Genomic DNA, 21,204 nt, shown 5'->3' with positions numbered 1-21,204 from the left:
GATATATTTTTTTGTTCTTTCCCCGTAGAGAAAAATTTTCTTAACAACGGCGGCTTGCTGGAGCGAGCGAGCAAAAACAGCGGGAAAGCTCGACAAACAAGAAGCGACGTGCTTACGTGCGGGAAATGGCCGAAGAAGAAGAAGTAGGAATCATAAAACAAACCGCATCATCCGAAGGGTAAATTGTCATTCATTCGATACACGCCATTCTCCCCGACATTCGGTACGCAAATTCGATTACTTTGCGCTTTGTATGTTCCTCACGCAGCGTACGCCACGCGCCTTACAATGGCGCCCATTATTTTGAGCAAATTGAAATGTCAACGCCCGATCCCAATACAAAATTAGGCTGTGGTTTTATTGCAATAGAGAGACAAAGAAAGAAAAATATATTGCCACTTGATTGTATCCTTGTCAAAATGCAATCAATATGTTTATCTTATAGTTGCAAAGTGTTTATAACTTTTTAAAAAAGCAAAGTTTTTTAATAGCTACTGTTTTTTTCTTTTTAAATGTGACTTTTCAAAAAATCGATCTTTTTTTTTTTAAAGTTAGCTGTTACAAATAAAAAAATGTTTTTGGCTAACCATTACCTATTTCTAGCGGACATAAGGAAAAAAAAATACGCTTGCTTGGTATAATCTATTACCTATACATATTTTATACAAGCACACCTATGAATGTGTAAGGTTAAGTAGAAATCCTAAAAACAAACATTCCGCGTCTTCTAAGAAGTAAATTGGTATTTATTCGATGCACGCCATTTAGAGAAGTTGTTTGATTGCGCCCTTGTATATGAAGCCGGGAAACAAACATCGCCACGTTATCGGAAGGGAAAATTGGCTTTCATTCGATACACGCCATTCTCCCCGACATTTGGTACGCAAATTCGATTACTTTGCGCTTTATATGTTCCGCACGCAGCGTACGCTATGCGCCAATGGCGCCCATTACTTTGAGCAAATTGAAATGTCAACGCTCGATCCCCATACGAAATTAGGCTGTGGTTTTATTGCAATGAGAAAAAAAGAAGAAATTTTGCATCAAGCTCATTGGCTGGCGAAACATACAACATACAGTTCATAAATCAAAATTTTGGCATTTCTTGCAATAACGTTAGTATTATAATAAATAAATAGTAGTAGTATATACAAGTATAGTAAGTATATATAAGTGGTAGGTAAGTAGGTATATAAGTGCAAATTGAAATAGTCTTCATCCTTAACATTGTTCTCTTAAATTTATATCATTTCATAACGAATAGTCCAAATAAATTATTTTAGTAAAATGTACCGGACCGCCTAGCACTCTGAGTGTACCAATTATTTTTCACTCAGTAGATTCAGAGAAAATTACCTGTAATACACTAACTCTCAGAAACACTCGCAGTCGCATTTTCCACACGACCTGTGAAGTTTATAAGGAAAAATAATCTATTCTTGTTCCTCCGGGAAGATTCTTTTCAAACGCAGTAAATATTATGAATCAAAATCCTACGCATTTAATAATTAATGAACTACTTTTGCGTGGGTTTATTAAAAAAATATACTAATTATAAAACACTTATATTGGTGCTTACATTAAAAATGTACTTCTGTAAAGTATACCTTTAAAAATAGAAAGGTTATCAACAAAATCTATCCCATATCACTAGTATCGCTTTCCATCGATGTTGGCTATCAAACGGAAACCTAATACGTATCTCTAAAAGTTTTCCAACTATATTACGACCCGAAAGTTATTTTTCCCGATAGAAGTTGGAAGGAACATGGGTTTCATTCGCTACAGTTCGATACACCGCATAATACGCAAACATTATATCTACGCTGTGGTGAGAATTTTGTATTTACTTACCGCAAGGAAAACAAAAGTTAATCCCGAGTATGTAGATTACGCCGCAAAGAAATCGTACGTCTTAAATAGCTTATGCTTTTAAATGACTTATAAGGAGGAAATGTTGCTAAATAATTCTTTGTATCTCAATTATCTTCAGAAATAACATAAAATTAAATCTAACTAAAACCATTGAAAAGATCTTGATTTCACAGCAGCGTGACATTGTAGCTTAATTTTATGGCAACATTTGAGTTGCGTAGCTTAATTGGCAGTAGTCCACCTACTGTACATAGCTTGGGGAACCGATGGACGTAGGGGCCACAAGTTGTTGCATTGAATAACCCAGTGTGGGTCGGCCGCCAAAGGGTTGGATAGACACAAGCGGCCCTGGACCTTGGACTTTAGAACTCCCTACATATGTCCAGCAATGGACGCCAATCGGTTGTAGGGTTGATGATGACGATGAGTTAAATGGACGTTCTATAAAAGGTAAAGATGCGGTACGTTCTCATTTAAAATTAAAAATAGGGATTATCATCATCGTCCTGAGGATTGTAATGCCCTCTTCCTGAAAGAGTTTCAGAGCTTAGTATTGTTATAGTCCTTTCAAGCCTAAAAATGCGGGTCAGCGTGTAATCATGATTATTATAACAATGATAACTAGAATCCATGGCTTAACGTGCGTTAATAATAATTAAAGTTATTATTAATTAATTATTTAAACTTCAAAAGGATGTTGCAAACTAAATGAAAAAAAACATCTCTTCGTATAAAAATTGTCTTCGGAAATAACATAAAATACCATCTTAATAAAACCATTGAAAGGGTCATGGCTCCGAACCATTGACAGGCTCATAATTATGGCAACAATTGAATTTAAAACTTTTCTCTTTGGCTGAAGCATCTTAATTTATAGTTCTTTAAAAAAAACAGTCAGGCACTTAAAATTAGGTTTCCATTGATGTGTTCATATTAGCGTTTACGAGCTCGTTCGGACCAGGTGGTATCTCAAGCCAGTCACCTTTCATATCTCCAAGAAAAGAGCGCCATACCATCTAGTCTTCTTATTTCTCTCAGTGGAAAGATTCTTATACAACTAGTAAGTTTGAAGTCTTGATAACAAAGTATTTATATTATTTCCAAAATTTCCTTTCCTATGTCAGTTTCTTGGTACTCCTGCACAGATCGTATTTTACAACAGAAGTTCGTATCTACATTTTACTACTTTGTTGACTTTTTTGTCATCGGTGATTTTATAGGGGAGGCATACTGCCTTCTCAAAGAGGAAAAGGGGCTCCTAGATACAACAACTTATGCGATCTCATTTCAATGATATTTTTTATACTTTTTAGGTTGATCTTATTTGGATATATTAAGGATTATCGGTGTGATGAACAGATTAGCTAGCTATTCAGCCCTGTTGTTGCTAAATATCTGTGGGCGTGAATTGTACTGTTCACAGAACTACAAGTGCTATGTGTTTATACTCTCAGGCAACTTGCTTTTGTCAAACTCAGCCCTAGGTCGGTTCAAAATGTAGTTGATTGTAGGATGGATGCAAAAAACAGATCATATCTGCCCGTAAACATTTGTTTTGTTTGTATGTATCATTTCTCTAGGCTGTCTATGCAAAATTTCGACGAGTTCAAAAACAAAAAAACAACAACTAGAATCAATTTTTCATTTATAAAATTAAGTAGTATAGATGGTTGGTATAATTAAGGTGCACGCTGCCGAACCGTAGCGAATTTGAATAATTTCACTAATCACTGATGTTCAGCACTGTATTTAGCAAATAAACTTTCTGCTAACAGCCCGAAAATACCAAAATAAATTCTTAACATACAGAACAAAATGTTTGCATCACAGCTATTTTGTAGTGCAACAAATGCAGAGTTTAGTATGCCGTAGGATTTCGAGTTTTATTTATAAGTTTTCCCCATTTCTAAGAGCGTCGTATTTCGGTTTTCCATTTTCCAGCTGTCCAATTTATTTCGTACCCTATTTACTTGTTTTTGGACACCAAGAAAACGGTGCTGTTACTCTTTTTCTATAATGCTTGAAAGATATTTACGAAACGCCACTCGATATCACGTCACGTCACGTCTGATGTTTATATTGTGACTCTGGTTGTAAGGAATATTGAGATTTTTTATGCATCAACTTTTCCCTATCACGTTGGTCTTGTGTTGAACTACGGATCACGAGATCTTGGTTTCAAATCTCAGGTCGAGCCATGAAGTGTAAGGTATTTTCTTAAATGTTCTAGGAAATTTACAGTGTCAACTCCTGTGCCTCGGCCCCCGTTATTATCATTTACTTGTGATAAAAGTCGTTAAAAATTGTTTTTTAATAACTATTGATGTCTCACTGCTGGTCAATGGTCATGAACTCAGACTCTTGGTAAACGATTAAATTATATGTTGGTTATAATGGTCGTAGCAGATTTATATACGTATTCGCCGGAGGCATGGAGGAAATATATAGATCAGGGCCCCAAATCTGCTATAGAAATTATGTCGCAGTGGTCAATAAATTACTTCTTAAAAGGTACTTATGAAAATAAAATAAAATCAAAAGGCTTTTGTGGGTACCAACGATAATTCTATTTATTGCACATCTGTTTTATGTTAGGTTTTTTTTAGTACCTACTTGTTGTGGCCACAATTGTGTTTCAGCAGCGTATATTGTAAACTATGAAATAAAACTAAAAATATTACTGATATTTTTTATTAATTGTTCTCTCATGATGTTTAAAGCAAGATTTCGGATCCAAAATCTTAAAACTATTAGTAATAAACTATTCCTAAGTTATTAATTTATTATTATTTTTAATGTACACACGTGTCTACGTTAACATAAATGCAGTTAAAATACTCACATAAAATATGATTAGTTTTATTAATAATAATAAATAAGCACGCATTTGCTAATATTGATATGTCCTGATGATTTATTAAACTTTTTTTTATAAATATTTAATAATATTAATAAAAAAAAGGAATTAAACTATTTTAAAACATGAACATAGTGGTATCTTTGCTCTGGTACTTAATAATAAATACTTATCTAATAATACAAATGCACAAGTGTCTGATTGTTTATGTCGTTTAACTACTGCACTGATCTTAAGAAAATTTGGCAAGCTCGCGTCCTGGAGACAGACATAGGATACTTTTTTATTTTTGTGTTTTTTATTGGTGATTTTTGCTCGATTTAATAATGTTTACACGTAACAAATACCAACTCGTATTAATCTGTATAACGACTCTAATCATCTTCACATGTGTACAATTGACGTTTTTGACAGCATAAGAGGTGTTGTTTAGCTATGAAAAGAACAAATAGGTAGGAAAAAAAGAGATCTTGTATTAAATTAAATAAATCTCCTTTCATACAATTTATTGTGTTACGATTTTAAAGCTTGTCAACATGCACACGAGATAGGAATTTCTAGCGATGCTTCTGATATTAGGTTAGTAATTATTATTCTGTATTACCTTGTGAAACAATAAAAACTAGGGAAAATTCGAATGCCATTCTGCTTTCTAAGTATGATACGTTATTATAAATCGGTCATTAATCTAATATCTACGAGATAAGTGTTTAAGAGAAGAAAATATCAATTGCCAATTAAATAAAATAGAAATAAAGATTGTATCTACAACGTATGCAGACATATTACGTTGCGTATAAACATGGGAACAAAACTTCGAGTATTATCATGCTCTCTGTACTTATGTGTCAACCAAGTATTTACATCAGAATCCTTAGTATTACAATTTTTGCAAGCTTGCGATTGCAGAGTATAATTATTAAGAGTGCCAAAACAACGTCACGTTGCCATAAAATGGACCTAATTACTTTGATACAAAGCTTAACTTTGTGTAGACTTCCAAGGTTCATGGCCAGATACACCAAGAGGAATATTTGTAAGATAATAAACAGTCGTACAGAATGCTGCATCTTAAAAAAATACTAGATAGTTATTTTGCCATTATAATCGGGCACGGTACGCAAAATTGACTCTTCAATTGCGAGCATGCATATTTCTTACTAAGGATACAACTTTACCGCAATTAAAAAGCCTAAGAGTACAAAAAATTAACAATAATAATATTTCAAAGAGCAGTAAATTCTGTAGAAAATGTTGACAATGGCATATTAGAGGAAGGTTCCTTATTGGTTTTTCCATCTGCCTTAGCGCCCGGTAATGACCAGGTCGAGCTACCAGCAGCGGTCACTCGCGGTCCCATATTATCGTACGTAGACTTTAAAAAACATGTTCTGCTTCGTCTAGGCAAAGTTGATCCCCCACTCAATAAATCAGGGTATTCCTCGTTATGACCGGTTACATGAACTGATATAAAAATATTTCCATACGGTGCAGGAATCGCGAACTCAGCTGGTGGAGGCGGGAACGATCCAGAAGGGCCTTCTATTGTTATCTGGACTGGTTCTAAGCACCGTTGTGTATCCTCGCTTTCCATAGACATTGATCTGTCAAACATTTCAAAACCATAAGACGAACCCATTTCTACACTTGTTCTGTCGCAACTGACAGCCAAAGATGTATCTAACAATTTTTTTTCTTGGTCAGTAAAACTTCTACTCGGAGGTACTCTCCGACGACGTATTTTCCAACAGAAGCAAGCCGCTACAAATCCTGCACCAGCCATAGCTACTACTGAGCCAAGTGCTATGAAGAATTTTGAATAATCTGGAGCACTTCTGGCAGTTGCAGTCCGCGCTTTAGGTAAGAAAAGTGTAAGATAAGCAATAGCTTCACCAGCAGGACTTTTGGCACTACATCTCCACTCTCCAGCTAAATCACTAGTAACATTTGTTATAGACACATTAAACCATTGTGCACTATTATTAACCATTTCATCACCATATTCATTCGAATGCCTTACAGAATACTTAAAGATTACAACTTCACTACCACTAATAGTCTTATTCGTAACTTTTGTGTGTCGAAAAGACCACGTCACCGTTGGCTTCGGATCGCCTCTAACGAAACATCCAAAAGAGATATCTGCTCCAGATTCAGTACGTATTACGGATGGATTCGTTATAGTCGATGGAGGGCAAACCATATCTTCCCCTTTCATATCTAACCATAGGACATGTGCTTTGTTTTCTGGACTCGCGCAAAACACTTCTTCATTTCCAAGATTGCTGCGAAGGAACCACTCGTGGAATTCCTTCAATTTACAATCGCAGAGCCACGGATTGTCTGAAAGTGTTAAAGATTTAAGCGCGGGCAAGTTGAATGTATCTTGGTGTAGATATGACAGCAAGTTTTGATGTACGTGTATAGTTTCTAAGGCCCGCAGATTCACAAAGGCAAACGGGTGAACTTTGCGGAGCCGACATCTCGAAAGTTCTAGTTTCTTTAAATGTAGTAGGGGCGGGAATTGCTTTGCAACTAATTTACTTAACGGGTTGTCGTTAAGGACTAGAAGTCTCAAACGTTCGTTGCCTTTGAACGTGTCAGGTGAAAGTTCGGTGAGGTAATTCCTTGAGAGATCTAATTCTATTAAAATGCGCAGTTCTCTGAAGGCATTTTGATGCAGGTAGCGTAGACTTGTTGAGCTGAGGTTGAGGCGTTGTAAATTTAATAGTTCTATGCTCGCAAAAGCGTCGTGTTGAAGTTCGTTCAAGGGGTTTTCGTGTAAGTCCAATACTTGTATTTCGGTTGCCAAATGGGGTAATTGTGTCAGACCGGCTGAGACGCATGACGCTGTTTTCTTGCCGGAAGACCATTTGCAGTGGCACGTGGAGATATGGCCGCAGCTTAACCAGTCGCTTCCCGAGGGACTTATTAGGACAGCCAACAGCAATCCGCACCATAGTTCTCGAATGCCCATCTCATATCAGATTCGGGTTTGGTTTACCTGAAAATAAAGAAAGAGTTTCATTACATTTAAATAATGTAGATCCATTTCATTGTTGAGCAGTGTATATAGCTTGAATGGTTGTGTGCACAGGTATCAGTGACTTAATTTTGATTTTTGGGTCACTGACGAATAATACAAGTATATGTTTTCTAGTTTACAACCTTTTTTATGTATTTTTCTTATGACTTACTCGACGTATCTTATACCTAACTTAATAAGATACAAATTTTACGAAATAAAACCTTAACACATCGTTCATAAAAGTATTTAGTTTGTGATTTGTATAGTACTCCTATCACATGAAACAAATTGTAGTTCTATGATTTGTACTTAAACTAAACGATAGTACTACACTTTAACAGTGCCCTTCACCTTCTGTATTAAGTAATATTGACCACACGTTAATGGTAATAACCGGGATCGACATCGTTAGCAGCAGCACATAGGGTGAGCTGATATCAACAAATTTTAACAGTAAAGGTCATTCCTAACGCTTCTTGACGCAATCCGGGATTGACCTCATAACCTCGTATTCGTTGTTAAAAAGGCGAAATTGCAAACTACTACACCATTGATTGACCTTTTTAGTTATGTGCGGTTCAAGCAATAAAAATATCACACGCTTTAACGGTGAAAAATTACAGCGTGAAGAGAGCTGAGAGTTCTCCATAATGTTCTCAAAGGCGTGTGAAGTCCACCAATTCGCTTTTGGTCAAAGTGGACTATGGCCTAAACCCTTCTTATTGTGGGACTAACCCCGTGCCCTGAGGTGGGCCGGTAATGGGTTGATATTATGACGTTCGATACCTACCTAAAGTTCGATTGAATCGCACCCTTCAACCACTTGATAAATTGGCTATCATTAACACGTATTAATATGGATGCCCCTCGAGTCGATTATGATGTTAATTAGATCCTAACAAGGCATTCAGTTTGAGGGGCTATTATATACAAAATCATAAGTCAACCCGCGTCAAAAGCTTTTAAAAATTAGCACTTTATTCGTACGAAATTATTTTATTTTCAAAGGACCTATTCCTTCCAAGAAATTTTTTCCAGGATTGATGGTAGAGGAGAAGTTGGAGAAAGTTCATGTGAAACATCATGCAGTTCTAGGGAAAATTATTAAATTCTTCTTGGCATGATATTATTGAAATTGGACCGATAATTATTGAAGATGAAATAAGTTATTTGAAATATGTCACATAACGTAGGTACCGTAACTTTAATTAATAAATGAATAATAAATATCCTACGACAGTACACAAATCGACATATAACCCCAAAGTAAGCATAGCTTGTGATGGGGTTAACTAAGATGACTGATGAATATTTATTAATCCTACTAATATTATAAATGTCAATGTAAGTTTGTTTGTTACGCTTTCACGCTAAAACTACTTAACCGATCCTCATGAAACTTTGTACACATATTTTTGGAAGTGTTAAAAGTAATATAGGATACTTTTTATCCCGACATTAAGCTCGCTTACTTTGGGAGAGGGGATAAAAGTGTTTGAGGATTTATACCATAACTCCGACAAATTATAACCGATTTAGATAAATATTTTTGTACTATAGAGGTTATAATATGTATTTCATTTTGCCCCAACTTTGTGTAGATCTAATGAATGTGGTTTGTGATAGAGGACAGAACTCCTCAGCGGACAGCAGCAAACCCTTCATTTAAGGTTTACTAATACTGAATACTTTATTTTAGAACTAAAACTAAATTGAATGCCGCATCAAAAAACAAAATCAAACGCAGATGAAGTCGCGGGCAACAGCTAGTATAATATACATAAATACCTCTAATATACAGATAACCACCCAGATACTGAAAAACATTCATGTTCATCACACAAACATTTTCCAACTGTTGGAATCTAACCCACGACCTTGGACTCAGAAAGCAGCACTGCGCCAATCGGATGTGGTAATAATAGTTCTTGGGAGTTTTCTTTCCAAGAAATAACATTGAAACCTTTTTTTTAAAGACGGAATAATAATTATCTGGTCTGATAGCATGCTTTGGCAGTGGCTAGTTTTATAACTAGCCTTACCCACGAAGATGTGCTGCAAAGCGATTCAGCGTACAATGCTGCGTAAAAACCGGTTAGGTGTACGAGTTTGATAACTGCCATAAACCCTAACAGATTAGCCCGCTATCATCATCACTTTTTCTTGGTAAGATTGCAGTCAGTAACTGAGCTAACTTGTAACATAATAAGTAAAAGATAAATATGGTGCGCTTAATTAATTTTACGCATTCGTTGATGTTTCTTTTGAGATTTTGGCCTTGTAAATTAAGATGTTTCAACGTAAATAATTCCAAATGTCCATAGCCAATTTTTACAGCATGATTTTAATGACTCACATAGTTATTGCACCCCAACATTAGAATCCCTTCATACCCAACTACGCAAGTCTCTATTAGAACTCTGCGACATATTGTTAAGACATTGGATGTTTCATAGGTTGACACAAAGCTATAGCTACACCTCGACATCAGACGGTTCACTTAACTTAACGCTTACGTTACATGTGTTATGATAATTAAATACTAAAGCTTTGCTTTGAATCAGTGAGGTAAAAATCGAATTAAGTCTACACAACTCGACTAAAATAGTCAAAATCTCGGTCGCACTGGATTGCTGATATCTCATAAGTACGACCGGCAGAGGCAATTTGAGACTTTTTAATTTCTATGGTTTTATCTAGCAGGAGGCTTGAGATGTGGCTAGTTATCACCCTACCGATAACGATGCGCCGCCTAAAGATTTATCGTTGTGGTACGTACGTATTAACTGATTACGAGCATGGGTTTAATACTTTTTTTTTTTTTATAAATAAACAAATATACTACGACAATACACACATCGCCATCTAGCCCCAAAGTAAGCGTAGCTTGTGTTATGGGTACTGAGATAGCTGATGAATATTTTTTTATGAATATAATACACATAAATACTTATAATATACAGATAAACACCCAGACAGTGAAAAACATTCATGTTCATCACACAAACACTCTCCAGTTGTGGGAATCGAACCCACGGCCTTGGACTCAGAAAGCAGGGTCGCTGCCCACTGCGCCACTCGGCCGTCAATATAACTGCCATACCCCTAAACAGTTGATCATGCTTCCATCGTAGACTACATCACCAGAAGTAATGAAATAGATAAATAACTATAGCTTAACTAGAAGTATACCATGAGTTACTTTCGGAGTAAACAATTCAAATTCTAAGAGTATTTGTTCAAGTGAAACTACTTAATGCTTATGCGGTAGGTTAAGAACCTTAACTCAAAAAAGTGAAGCGAGCGAGCAAACAAAATGGAATCGCATTGGCTAGTTAGCGTTACTTATGACAACTCGTGTTTAATATTCTCGGGCGTCTATATCAAAATATTCACTAAGTTGATAAATGAATTTAACTTCACTCAAAGTCGCACGTCTTATATAATTTAACTACCTATGTTACCTACATAATCATAAACCGATCGAAAGGTTTATGGTTGACAACAAAGCAATGGCAACATCTTTTTCACAGACGATTTACTCAACGTTAGACAGCTGCAAATAACCTTTATAGTGGTTACTTCAATCGTTTTTCCTTACTATTTTAAATTTTTTTTTTTAATAAGTGACAATAACTTTTGAAACATTGTTTTATTTAATATCTTAAAACAAAAAACATTATGGATTTTTTTTATTAAAACATAGTTTCTCCTAATTAACTTTTTTTAATAGTTTTTTTATTTCTATTTTATTTAATATTTTTTCTTTAATTCAAAACTTTAAACTCTCTTGTAACTTTCACAAAATGTCGCTTAAAACAAAAAGCCTTACACCCCGCGATATAATATAAAGATAAATACCCAGACACTGAAAAAAACGTTCATGTCTATCAAAAAAACATTTTCCAGTTTTAGTTGTGGGAATCGAACCCATAGCCTCGAACTCAAAAAGCACTGCGTCTACTACTGTGTCAATCAGCCGTCAAAAATGGTATCAATCTAATGCACAAACATACACACTAAATATTCAACGGCGTTCGCGTACACCTATTTTCTATATTTATTTACATTATTTTAGTAAGTGTTGTAAAAATGTTTCCCACCAATATTTTTCGCTATGCAATCTCTCTCTCATCATATAATTTAAATTTTCCTTTTTAAAAGGATTTAAAATAACAGCTTTAACAGTGAAGGAAAACATCGCGACGAAACCTGCATGCCTTGTGTTCTCCACAACGCTCTCAAGTCTACCACCCCGCACTTGGCGAGTATGGAGGAATACGGCCTTTAACCTTATCATTTTAAGAGGAGACCAGTGCCATTACCGTATTAACAATGATGATGATGGATCTATTACATCTCTGTTACAATCAACTGTGCAACATCTCAACATAATATATGACAACAAAGCGATGGTGACACCTTAATATCAGACGATTCACTCGACGCTTGTATATCACCTGTATAATAATAATTAATTGCTACGGCTTCACTTTGAATCAGTGAAGCTCAAAGCAAAGTCTATCTATATAACTAAAATTTTGCTTTAGTGATGTCACGAGTCAAAATTGGTGTCAAGTTTAGAGTTTGAAGTGGTAGTAGGACCGTTCTTTAGATTAATTACTAACTTTATAGGCACAATTTGTTAAACAAATCCACCTCCTTTGTACTATAGAATATAAAACAAGTAAACTTGTGTAATAAGCTCGAAACATGTTGCTTTTGCTGACCGGCGTCTAGAGTAGATATAGATATCTACTAGATCGGGCAAAGATGCGAAGCAAAGACGCCTTTAATAAGCCTTTTTATAAAATATGCGAGCTAGCTGAGAGAAGTGGAAGCGAACTAAGAAAAATTAAAAATAAATACATAAAATAAAAAGCCCTTTAATTACGAACATTCCCAGCACCCTTTGATGTTATTAGACCTAAGAAAATACGTAAGAACCTCCTAAAAGGCGATACCTTTGTAAAAGATTGATACTTTGAAGATTTTCAGGAAATAATAGTTCATTATGATGCTAGTGGGCTATATACCTTTCACTTGCGACAGTATAGTGCACAACGCAGGCAACTGCTGCCGACAATTTAATGATCAATGAACAGCCGTTTCATGAGATGTTTTTCAACTTGCGAGGAGAAAATAGACTTGTATGTATGGTCACAATCATTTATCTGTCCATCTCATTGAGGGTCTACCAACGCGGCATTTACCGGTGATTGGTTGCCATTCCAGCACCTTAAGACAGTATTATTCCGACGTTAAGCTAACGCCTAATAAAGAGAGAGCTATGCACGGAGAATATGATCCAACGGGTAAATGATGAAAGTAACAACGTGATCAAATCAGAAATTGCAGGAGATACGTAGACACAACCAGAGCGCTCCTTTTCCACCAGAGAATGTTCTTTTACCTGGCGGTAGGATTCGGCCGTGGCTAGTTACCACCTTATTGACAAAGACGTGTCTTCAACCGTTCCGGTACGATTTCGCGATAAACCGATTAGAGGGCGTCGTTGGATGTCCACAAGCTTATATGTATGCATGTATGATCTTTCGCAGGGTTGCGCAATTTAATTTTTGAATATGTACAGAATACCTTTAGATATATTTATAATTAGATAAGGGCCAGTAAGTCCTTTGGTTCTCCAAGTTATTTGTCCCGCCCATTGCTACTTTAGCTTTGCGACTCGCAAAGCGATGTCAGTAGCTCTGCTTTTTCGACTGATCACTTGCCTAATGATTTGATCACGTAGCGAAACTCCAAGCTCTCTTCATCGCTCGATGAGTGACTCTGAGCATTCTTATGAGACCCATATTCAGCGACCACGCTTCTTAGCCATCACTGGTAATTAGCACTGTTGGAAGACTTTAGTCTTAAGACATTGAGGGGTTTTGCACGAAAAGTTATCGCGGGGTTTCCCGAACGCTCCCCACCCGAGTTGGATTCGGTGGTTCACCTCACTAAAAGCTCTGCTACCTCTTAATTAAACTATAATATTTGTTGACCTGTAGGTAAATATAGCAGCATGCTTATCTAGCATCACGTCCTTGTTTCGAACTGGTGACTAAAGTACTTGTGTAGATAGGTCAGCGCGATACAAAGTGAAGTGGTCGCTATTAATTATAGAAAACAGGGTGCACACTTCGAGACCTCTGTGTTTCTCGCAATTTTCCTTAATTATACTGTTTGTGGAGTGGAGTGCATTTGATTTTAATTTATTTAATTCAAAATTTGCTGGAACGACGCTGTTTGAACTTCTTTAGTAAATTTCGTAATTCATTTATTTCAAGCAGGAAGTTCTTTTTAAGGACTTTTGAAACGTCTGTTTCTAGGTTTACCACCGGTTCGAAAGGCACGTTTTTGTGAGAAGAAGCGGCAAGAAATTCAGCATTTGTACTTTTACAATGTACACATCTCCAATTTAATAAACGTTATTACATCTCTAATTTAAGATAGTCACGACGAATGCTTCGAACTAACCTTGTCATAAACAAAAAAAAAATTAAGGCCCTTATTTGGTCCGCCAATTATTTATTAGTGTAATAAATAATTGACGAACCAGATGCAGGTGAAGATCAGATGCAGATAAAGAAGCAGACTGCCCAGCTAAAGGTTAGTGAAAATATTATCAATATACCCTGCCCTATTTAGAAGCTGGCTCTAAATAGGGCAACTCTTTGCAGGGCATGCAAGAAACACGTGCTCGTGTACGTATCTTACGTTCAACAATCTACGGAACAGGTTTGAAGCCTCATTAAACCCGTTACGCTGACCAAAACAGAAATGCTGCTTGGCGGCAGAAATAGTCGTGGCAATTGGCAGTAGTACTTCACCGGACGAGCTCTGTCATAAAAGCTCTTATTATTCTACCAGTAAACGTTGTATTGCTCATGATCAGTTACACATTGTGTTTTTTCTATGCGTTATCAGTAATTAGACGTTCGAAAGAAAGAGTCAAAACCTGCGTTTTATCTCCTTCTTTCGTAGGTACATAAACTGGTTGCATATCCAGTTTACAATGTTTGTTATTAAGGAGGTACTCGTAAGTCCAAAGTAACTTTAATAAATGATTTGATTACATTGTTTTACTTGATTATATTTACATGGTAATGCTAAGTAAGATAGAATATTAATAATTATTGCGGAAAAAATTATTTCTCCTTGACGCTTTATCAAATCAGGAGAGATTTTATCCCGAATTTAAATAAATTTTATAAACTAATTGAATGAATTTAATTTCATTTTTATCACCTTATTGAATTTATAATGTAACTAACATAAAATAGTAAAGCTAAATTTATCAATGTTAGCTTTGCTATTTTATACCCAAAATTGAACAAAAACGTGCCAGTCATTTTAGTGTTTCGGTATGATGCTGCTTGCGTTTTTTACACTTATCTTTCAATATAGATATTATAACTAACATGCCATAAGTTTAACTTGTGTTTCATAAATACATTAAATCGTCGAAAAAAAAAAACTAATCATAAAATTACAATAACATAGTTGATTGTAAATTAAATTGAGAATTTAAATTGAATCAAATTTGTATGTACTAACTAATCTACTAATTACGTATTGCAACTATTTTATTTTATAGGTACCTTGCTCAAGCTATAAAATAAAATGGGGATATTATTGGAAATAATATCCGCCACTTTAATTATCAAGCTATCTGTTTGTCAAATGAGCATTTATGGTTTTTTTCATTGAGATTTTGAACAAAATAACGTTATATATAATAATAATAATATAATAACAAAGATTTTCGTGGGGATTCCTGTTATTAATTATTGCCTGCATATGAATTCAAACTGATTGACTGAATAACATAGTACTTGGTGAATAACATAATATTATAATTTTCATATTAATTTTCATACACCGTTACAGAATTGGGTTAATTTTCATTTCCCAGTTCATATTTTACAAATTAACTTGCAGTTTTCGTTGACGTCTCGTTCTTCTCTGCTATACCAGTGGAGAAGGAATAAGAGTGTTAATTTCCTAGGCACACCCACTTAAGAGTCTTCACATCTGGGAACCATGAATCTCCCATCTTTCTAATATCAGTATAACTTTCCGCGAGCACTTTGCAAAGTGCACCGTAAATTACATCACTTCCTTAAAATAATTTAAAGTAGAAAACATTTTACACTCTGGGGAAATTTCTAACTTAGTTAGTGTATGCTGCTTTTGTATGTGAGAAGCATAACTTTCTAGGCCAGTTGAAACAAACATGAATTATGAATCTAAAAATTTATGGGGCTAGTTATACGTTAGAACAACATTGTTGTAAAAGCTGTGATGATAATGGGCAAGTTCTAAGTTTGTTAAATTCCGTAATTGAAGGTTATATAAAAACACTCGTGGTCGTTAGTTCTTCGGCTTTAAGACGTATAGAATGAGAATAATGACTAATAATGATGTCAAATAATGGATAAATAAATAAATAATAAATAAATAAATATACCACGACAATACACACAACGCCATCTAGTTCCAAAGTAAGCGTAGCTTGTGTTATGGGTACTAAGATAACTGATGAATAAACATTTTCCAGTTGTGGGAATCGAACCCACGGCCAACGTATGTCAAATAATGGTTCGATTCCCACTACTGGAAAATGTTTGTGTGATGAGCATGAATGTTTTTCAGTGTCTGGGTGTTTATATGTATAATCTAAGTATTTATCTATATTATTCATAAAAATATTCATAAGTTCTCTTAGTACCCATAACACAAGCTACGCTTATTTTGGGGCTAGATGGCGATGCGTGTATTGTCGTTGTATATTTATTTATTATTTGCCAGTTACCCTTCGACGCCTGTGGTGACGCTGTATTCTTATAAATTTAGGTCACTAGTTCGATTACTCGCGAGGCTATTTGCATAATCCGTATTATCATTGTAAAAATTATTAAATCTTCTTGAACTTGGCTGACACGTTATCGCGTGTTTGATGATGATAAGAGCAACTTTTAAATTTCTTACTGGGTTGGTTGGCCTTCTGAACCCGTTCAGAAGGCCAACCAACCCAGTAAGAAAGAAAAGATGGAGTCACTACAAACAGATAGACTTTATGTTTTAAAAATGTACATATTAGGCCTACTTGAAGTGTAATTTTTAATCTGAATTTGAAGTAGATTTTTTTTAAAGCGTCATTTAACAAAAATTGGTAATCCTCAAGCTAGGAAATAAACATGCTGTAATCTATAATCATAGACTTATTATGTAGCGGCTGTAATCCATAACATAAAAGTCAATATACCCCCAGTTTACGACCCCTTTCAAACATATGCAAGCATAAAAATAAAGACACAATAAAAATGAGTCGCTAACGTTCATAGCGATCATAATTACCAAGTTTACTGCACGAGCCTCATTCCTCGCTAGTTTATGAGATCGTTCGAAGATGTCATTAAACTCCATCAGGCTTAGTTCACGGGTTATGATGTCAAATTTGACACTGATGGTGTTTTCTATTCAATTAGGCTTTGTTTAGTTACACCTAGGCTCTAACGTCCGGGAAGCAGATACGTATATATCAGGTTTTCCGGGCGTTTAGCAAAGCCAGCAAGAAGAGCATGCTGTGGTCGTCTTTGATTCGGATATACCCATCTTAGAGGAGAGAGGTGGGGGTACATATCCTCTATCTTGCCTGAAGACTGAAGTAGCCACAATGCCTACCGCGACAAAAAAAACTCTTGCCAAATAGGAGCAACGAGGGGTGTCTATGCTCTTGTAAAAACCTTGAAACCTGTTCTCTTATGAGAGAGATTATTGACTGACGGTGATACCAAATAATAATAATAATAATCATTTATTTCAGGCTTTACCCATAAAATTTAAGATTAGTTAGGACATCAAATTAAATGCAATTAAAATAAATACATGTCAAAAGTAAATAAAACTAAATTTAAAAAGTAAAATAAAAAATAAAATAAAACTTAATTAAATCGAATCCAAATAAACCAATTCAAAAATCAAATTTAAATAAACAGAAGAATGAGAACAATCCCTTAATACTGTCTAAGCGGCATTGGTATTGCAACGTGCCTATCACAGCAATGGCGGAGGTAATGACAGTCCAGTCTAGAAATGAATTAAGATTAACCGCAATCTCACTGGAAAGGGGAAAGTGTGGATGTTGTTTGAGATGGAACGCGATTAACTAAATAATGCCTATTCACATTTGTTTCAACGGTAACAGAGTCTGAAGTCAGCTATAATAAATAGTGTATCGGTTCTATCGATTAATAATACCCTAGTGCTTGTGAAAAATAAAAACATTTATTACCAATCAGATAACTTTAATAAATATAGAAAAAGAAATTTGGTTGCGATCAGCAGTGCATTATTTTTTTGTATCATTAATTGTGGAAAAACCTGATATATTCAAAACCTTAAATAGTTACTCACAACACTTATTATTACTAGCTGTTTCCCGCTTTTGTATTCCGCGTTAATTAAGATTTTTCACAATACGTCTGGAAACCGTTTATTTTTTTCAGGGATAAATCGTCTATGTTACTCCGTCTTTCAACAAACTCTATGCCATTTGATTAGTTACTTAGTTAGACAAACAAATACATCTGTATAGTTATAATCTTAGTATGGGTTAAATTTTAGTTTTACTTTATTATTATTATTATTATTATTAAACTCTTTATTTGTATACCACAACATTTAAAATATAACAAAAACAGAAACAGCGAAAGAAGTAGTAATACAAAAGGCGGCCTTATCGCTTAATAGCGATCTCTGCCAGGCAACCTTAGAATTAGGAAAAAAAAGAAGAGGAGAATAGACTGCTGGTGGTACAAATATTAAAATACATACATGCAAATAACTACATGCTAATACATAAACTAGTGTGCATAAATAGATAAAAAGTAAATAATATAATAAATAAATAAATATAAAAATAAACTAATATATATAATAACAACACTTACATAATTAAATACTTTAACATACAATAAATGAGTAAGTATATACATACTATTAAAAGTCGTTAACAATATTATCCTTTTTTAACAATATTTTTTCTTCTTTAATAACAGTATAATGTCATACATGGGTCGACCAAGGATGGACGATGGTACGTAAAAGAAGACTTTGAAACAGATTTCACGAAGGTGTTCCAAGCTCTCGTTATACGTGTAAGGAAGGAAGATGCAAATCGATTTGCACATGTGAGATATATACATGTAACGTTGTATATACCAAACGTTATAGGAAATGAATATATATTATATATATATATTGAATACCCGCCCGTTGTTTTGCGGCCAATTTTCTTATAATTATTTATTAACCAAAATATCATCATCACAATTACCGGCTCAAAAAAAAAAACATGCTGGCCAAGTGCGAATTGGTAGACTTCATACGCTTTAGAAGATAATGGAAAATATTTAGATGTACAGGTTTCCTCACGATATTTTCATTCACCGTTAAAGTAAGTTATATTCAATTGTTTAAAATACATAACTTCGACAAATTACATTCGCATACCATAGATTGAACTCAGTCCTCAAGAAGGGAAACCTTAGTCATATACACTTGACTATAACCCCTAAAACTAGGCTATCACCGCCTCACTAGGCTACTACCGCTAAACTTGACTACTACCGCATCACTAGGTTACCACCACCTCACTGGGCTATCATCGCTAAACTAGGCTGTCACAGCTTCACTAGGTTATCGCCGCTTCACTAGGCTATCACCGCTAAACTAGGCTATTATTACTGCTTCATTGTTAATCAAATAATTATTTTACGTTGTTTGATTTAAAACTCGTCTTGCTTTCTTATATCGTCATGCCTGCATTTGACATCAACCTCTTCACGGACAACTTATGTAATTTAATTTTGTACTTGTTTTTCTAATTGAATACAGAATACCATTAGCTCCATCACCAATAGCATTACCAGTAAGCTATGCTTTATGAAGTTTATTGGAGACTCCGAACGTCGCCATAAAATAGCAAGTAATGATGCTCGCGCTATAAACTTGGTAATTATGGTCGTTAACGATACAACTTTTATCGTATTTTTATTTTTATAGGACGGGGAAAGAGGGAAAGCGTTTTGGCTTTGTCATTATCTGTGTATAATGTTAAAGTTAAATACCTATCACTCACTGACAAACCCTAATTATCTATGTTCAGTTCAAAGTTTTTATAAAACGTTAGCTTCTAGAAAAATCCTATACAACGTGAAGGATATAAGAGCCTATATATAAGAGTCCTATAATATAATTTTTGTCGGAAAGCTTAACCTTTGCAATATCTTTAAAAATAAAGAATATAGAAAATATTTATTAGACAACTTAGTACAATAAATCTTTGGAGTACTGACCCCTAAAGTAGGAAATCCCGTATCTTAGGGGCCAGTGCCTTACCAAACATTGATTGAATAATTGCTTTACAAAGGTATTTTGAGTTCTCTAACGGTTAAATGAGAATGGCATGAAACGCGTGTGACGCGACGACGCAGACGAAATCATCGTATGATTGAGATAGAACTTCACTTAAGGTATTGTATATCATATTATCATCGTTTTATCATCGTCATAGCTTAGCTTATATAAAAATACTATTAGAAAATGCATTGAATTGAGAAATGAACTTGGTTATATTCCTATATTAACTACTTCTAACACTTCCAAGAATATGTGTACAAAGTTTCATGAGGATCGGTTAAGTAGTTTTTACGTGAAAGCGTAACAAGCAAACTTACATTGACATTTATAATATTACTAGCTAGCTTATCATATGACACGTTTGTCGGTTTACCATAGCAGTGATATCTGTTAGAATCTTTTGGAGTTAACAGATAATTGTGACTGTCAATTAATTATAGACAAATAATTTGCAATAAGATAAAATTGCGACAATAATTAAAGATCTAAGCTATCCTATCTCTTAAGTTGGACCAGACTGCTTACAGTTAATTTAAAATCGGTTAAGTAGTTTAGGAGTCTATCGCGGACGAACATCCTGACAGGAGATTTATATATAATAAGATATATATATACCTATATATTTATACATTCACGAGAAAACATCAGCATTGATTTTTTCTCGTCGGAAGCGGGTGCCGGCAATTACAGGCAAATGTGGCTTAACACCTACGGCTCAGGTTGATGGGCACAAGACGGCACTATATAGAACGTATTCCATGCATGATGGTTACTCACTTAACTTCTCTCAGCTGAGCCATATGTTTGTCATCAATTATTATATACTACTATAAAAACATAAGGAAATCATAAACACAATAGCTCATTATATAAATTGGTTACGTTAACTGACAGAAATATAAATTAAGTTTTCGTTTGGGAAATTCTTTGAGCCGAGTTTGCTTGCGTCTAGGGTTACGAAATGTCAAGGAATATAACCAAGTTCATTTCTCTTCAGATGTTTTACATTTTA

The 21,204-nt window shown here is 34.8% G+C and overlaps 1 protein-coding gene across 1 annotated transcript in view; it reads right to left on the bottom strand.

Annotated features, from left to right (window-relative positions):
* Positions 1 to 5,957: 5,957 nt before the first annotated feature.
* The window catches only part of LOC120625199 (leucine-rich repeat-containing protein 24-like), a 52,878-nt gene continuing 37,631 nt past the window's right edge, over positions 5,958 to 21,204 (bottom strand). The window contains exon 2 of the mRNA XM_039892183.1: positions 5,958 to 7,736. Coding sequence (XP_039748117.1) covers positions 5,958 to 7,709 — 1,752 coding nt within the window. The 5' untranslated portion in view covers positions 7,710 to 7,736. The remainder of the gene's footprint in view (positions 7,737 to 21,204) is intronic.

The sequence above is a fragment of the Pararge aegeria genome, chromosome 7, assembly GCF_905163445.1.
Source record: "Pararge aegeria chromosome 7, ilParAegt1.1, whole genome shotgun sequence".
NCBI classification, from domain to species: Eukaryota; Metazoa; Arthropoda; class Insecta; order Lepidoptera; family Nymphalidae; genus Pararge; species Pararge aegeria.
Note: the sequence above shows the minus strand (reverse complement) of the source record. Positions and strands in the feature narration are given on the sequence as shown.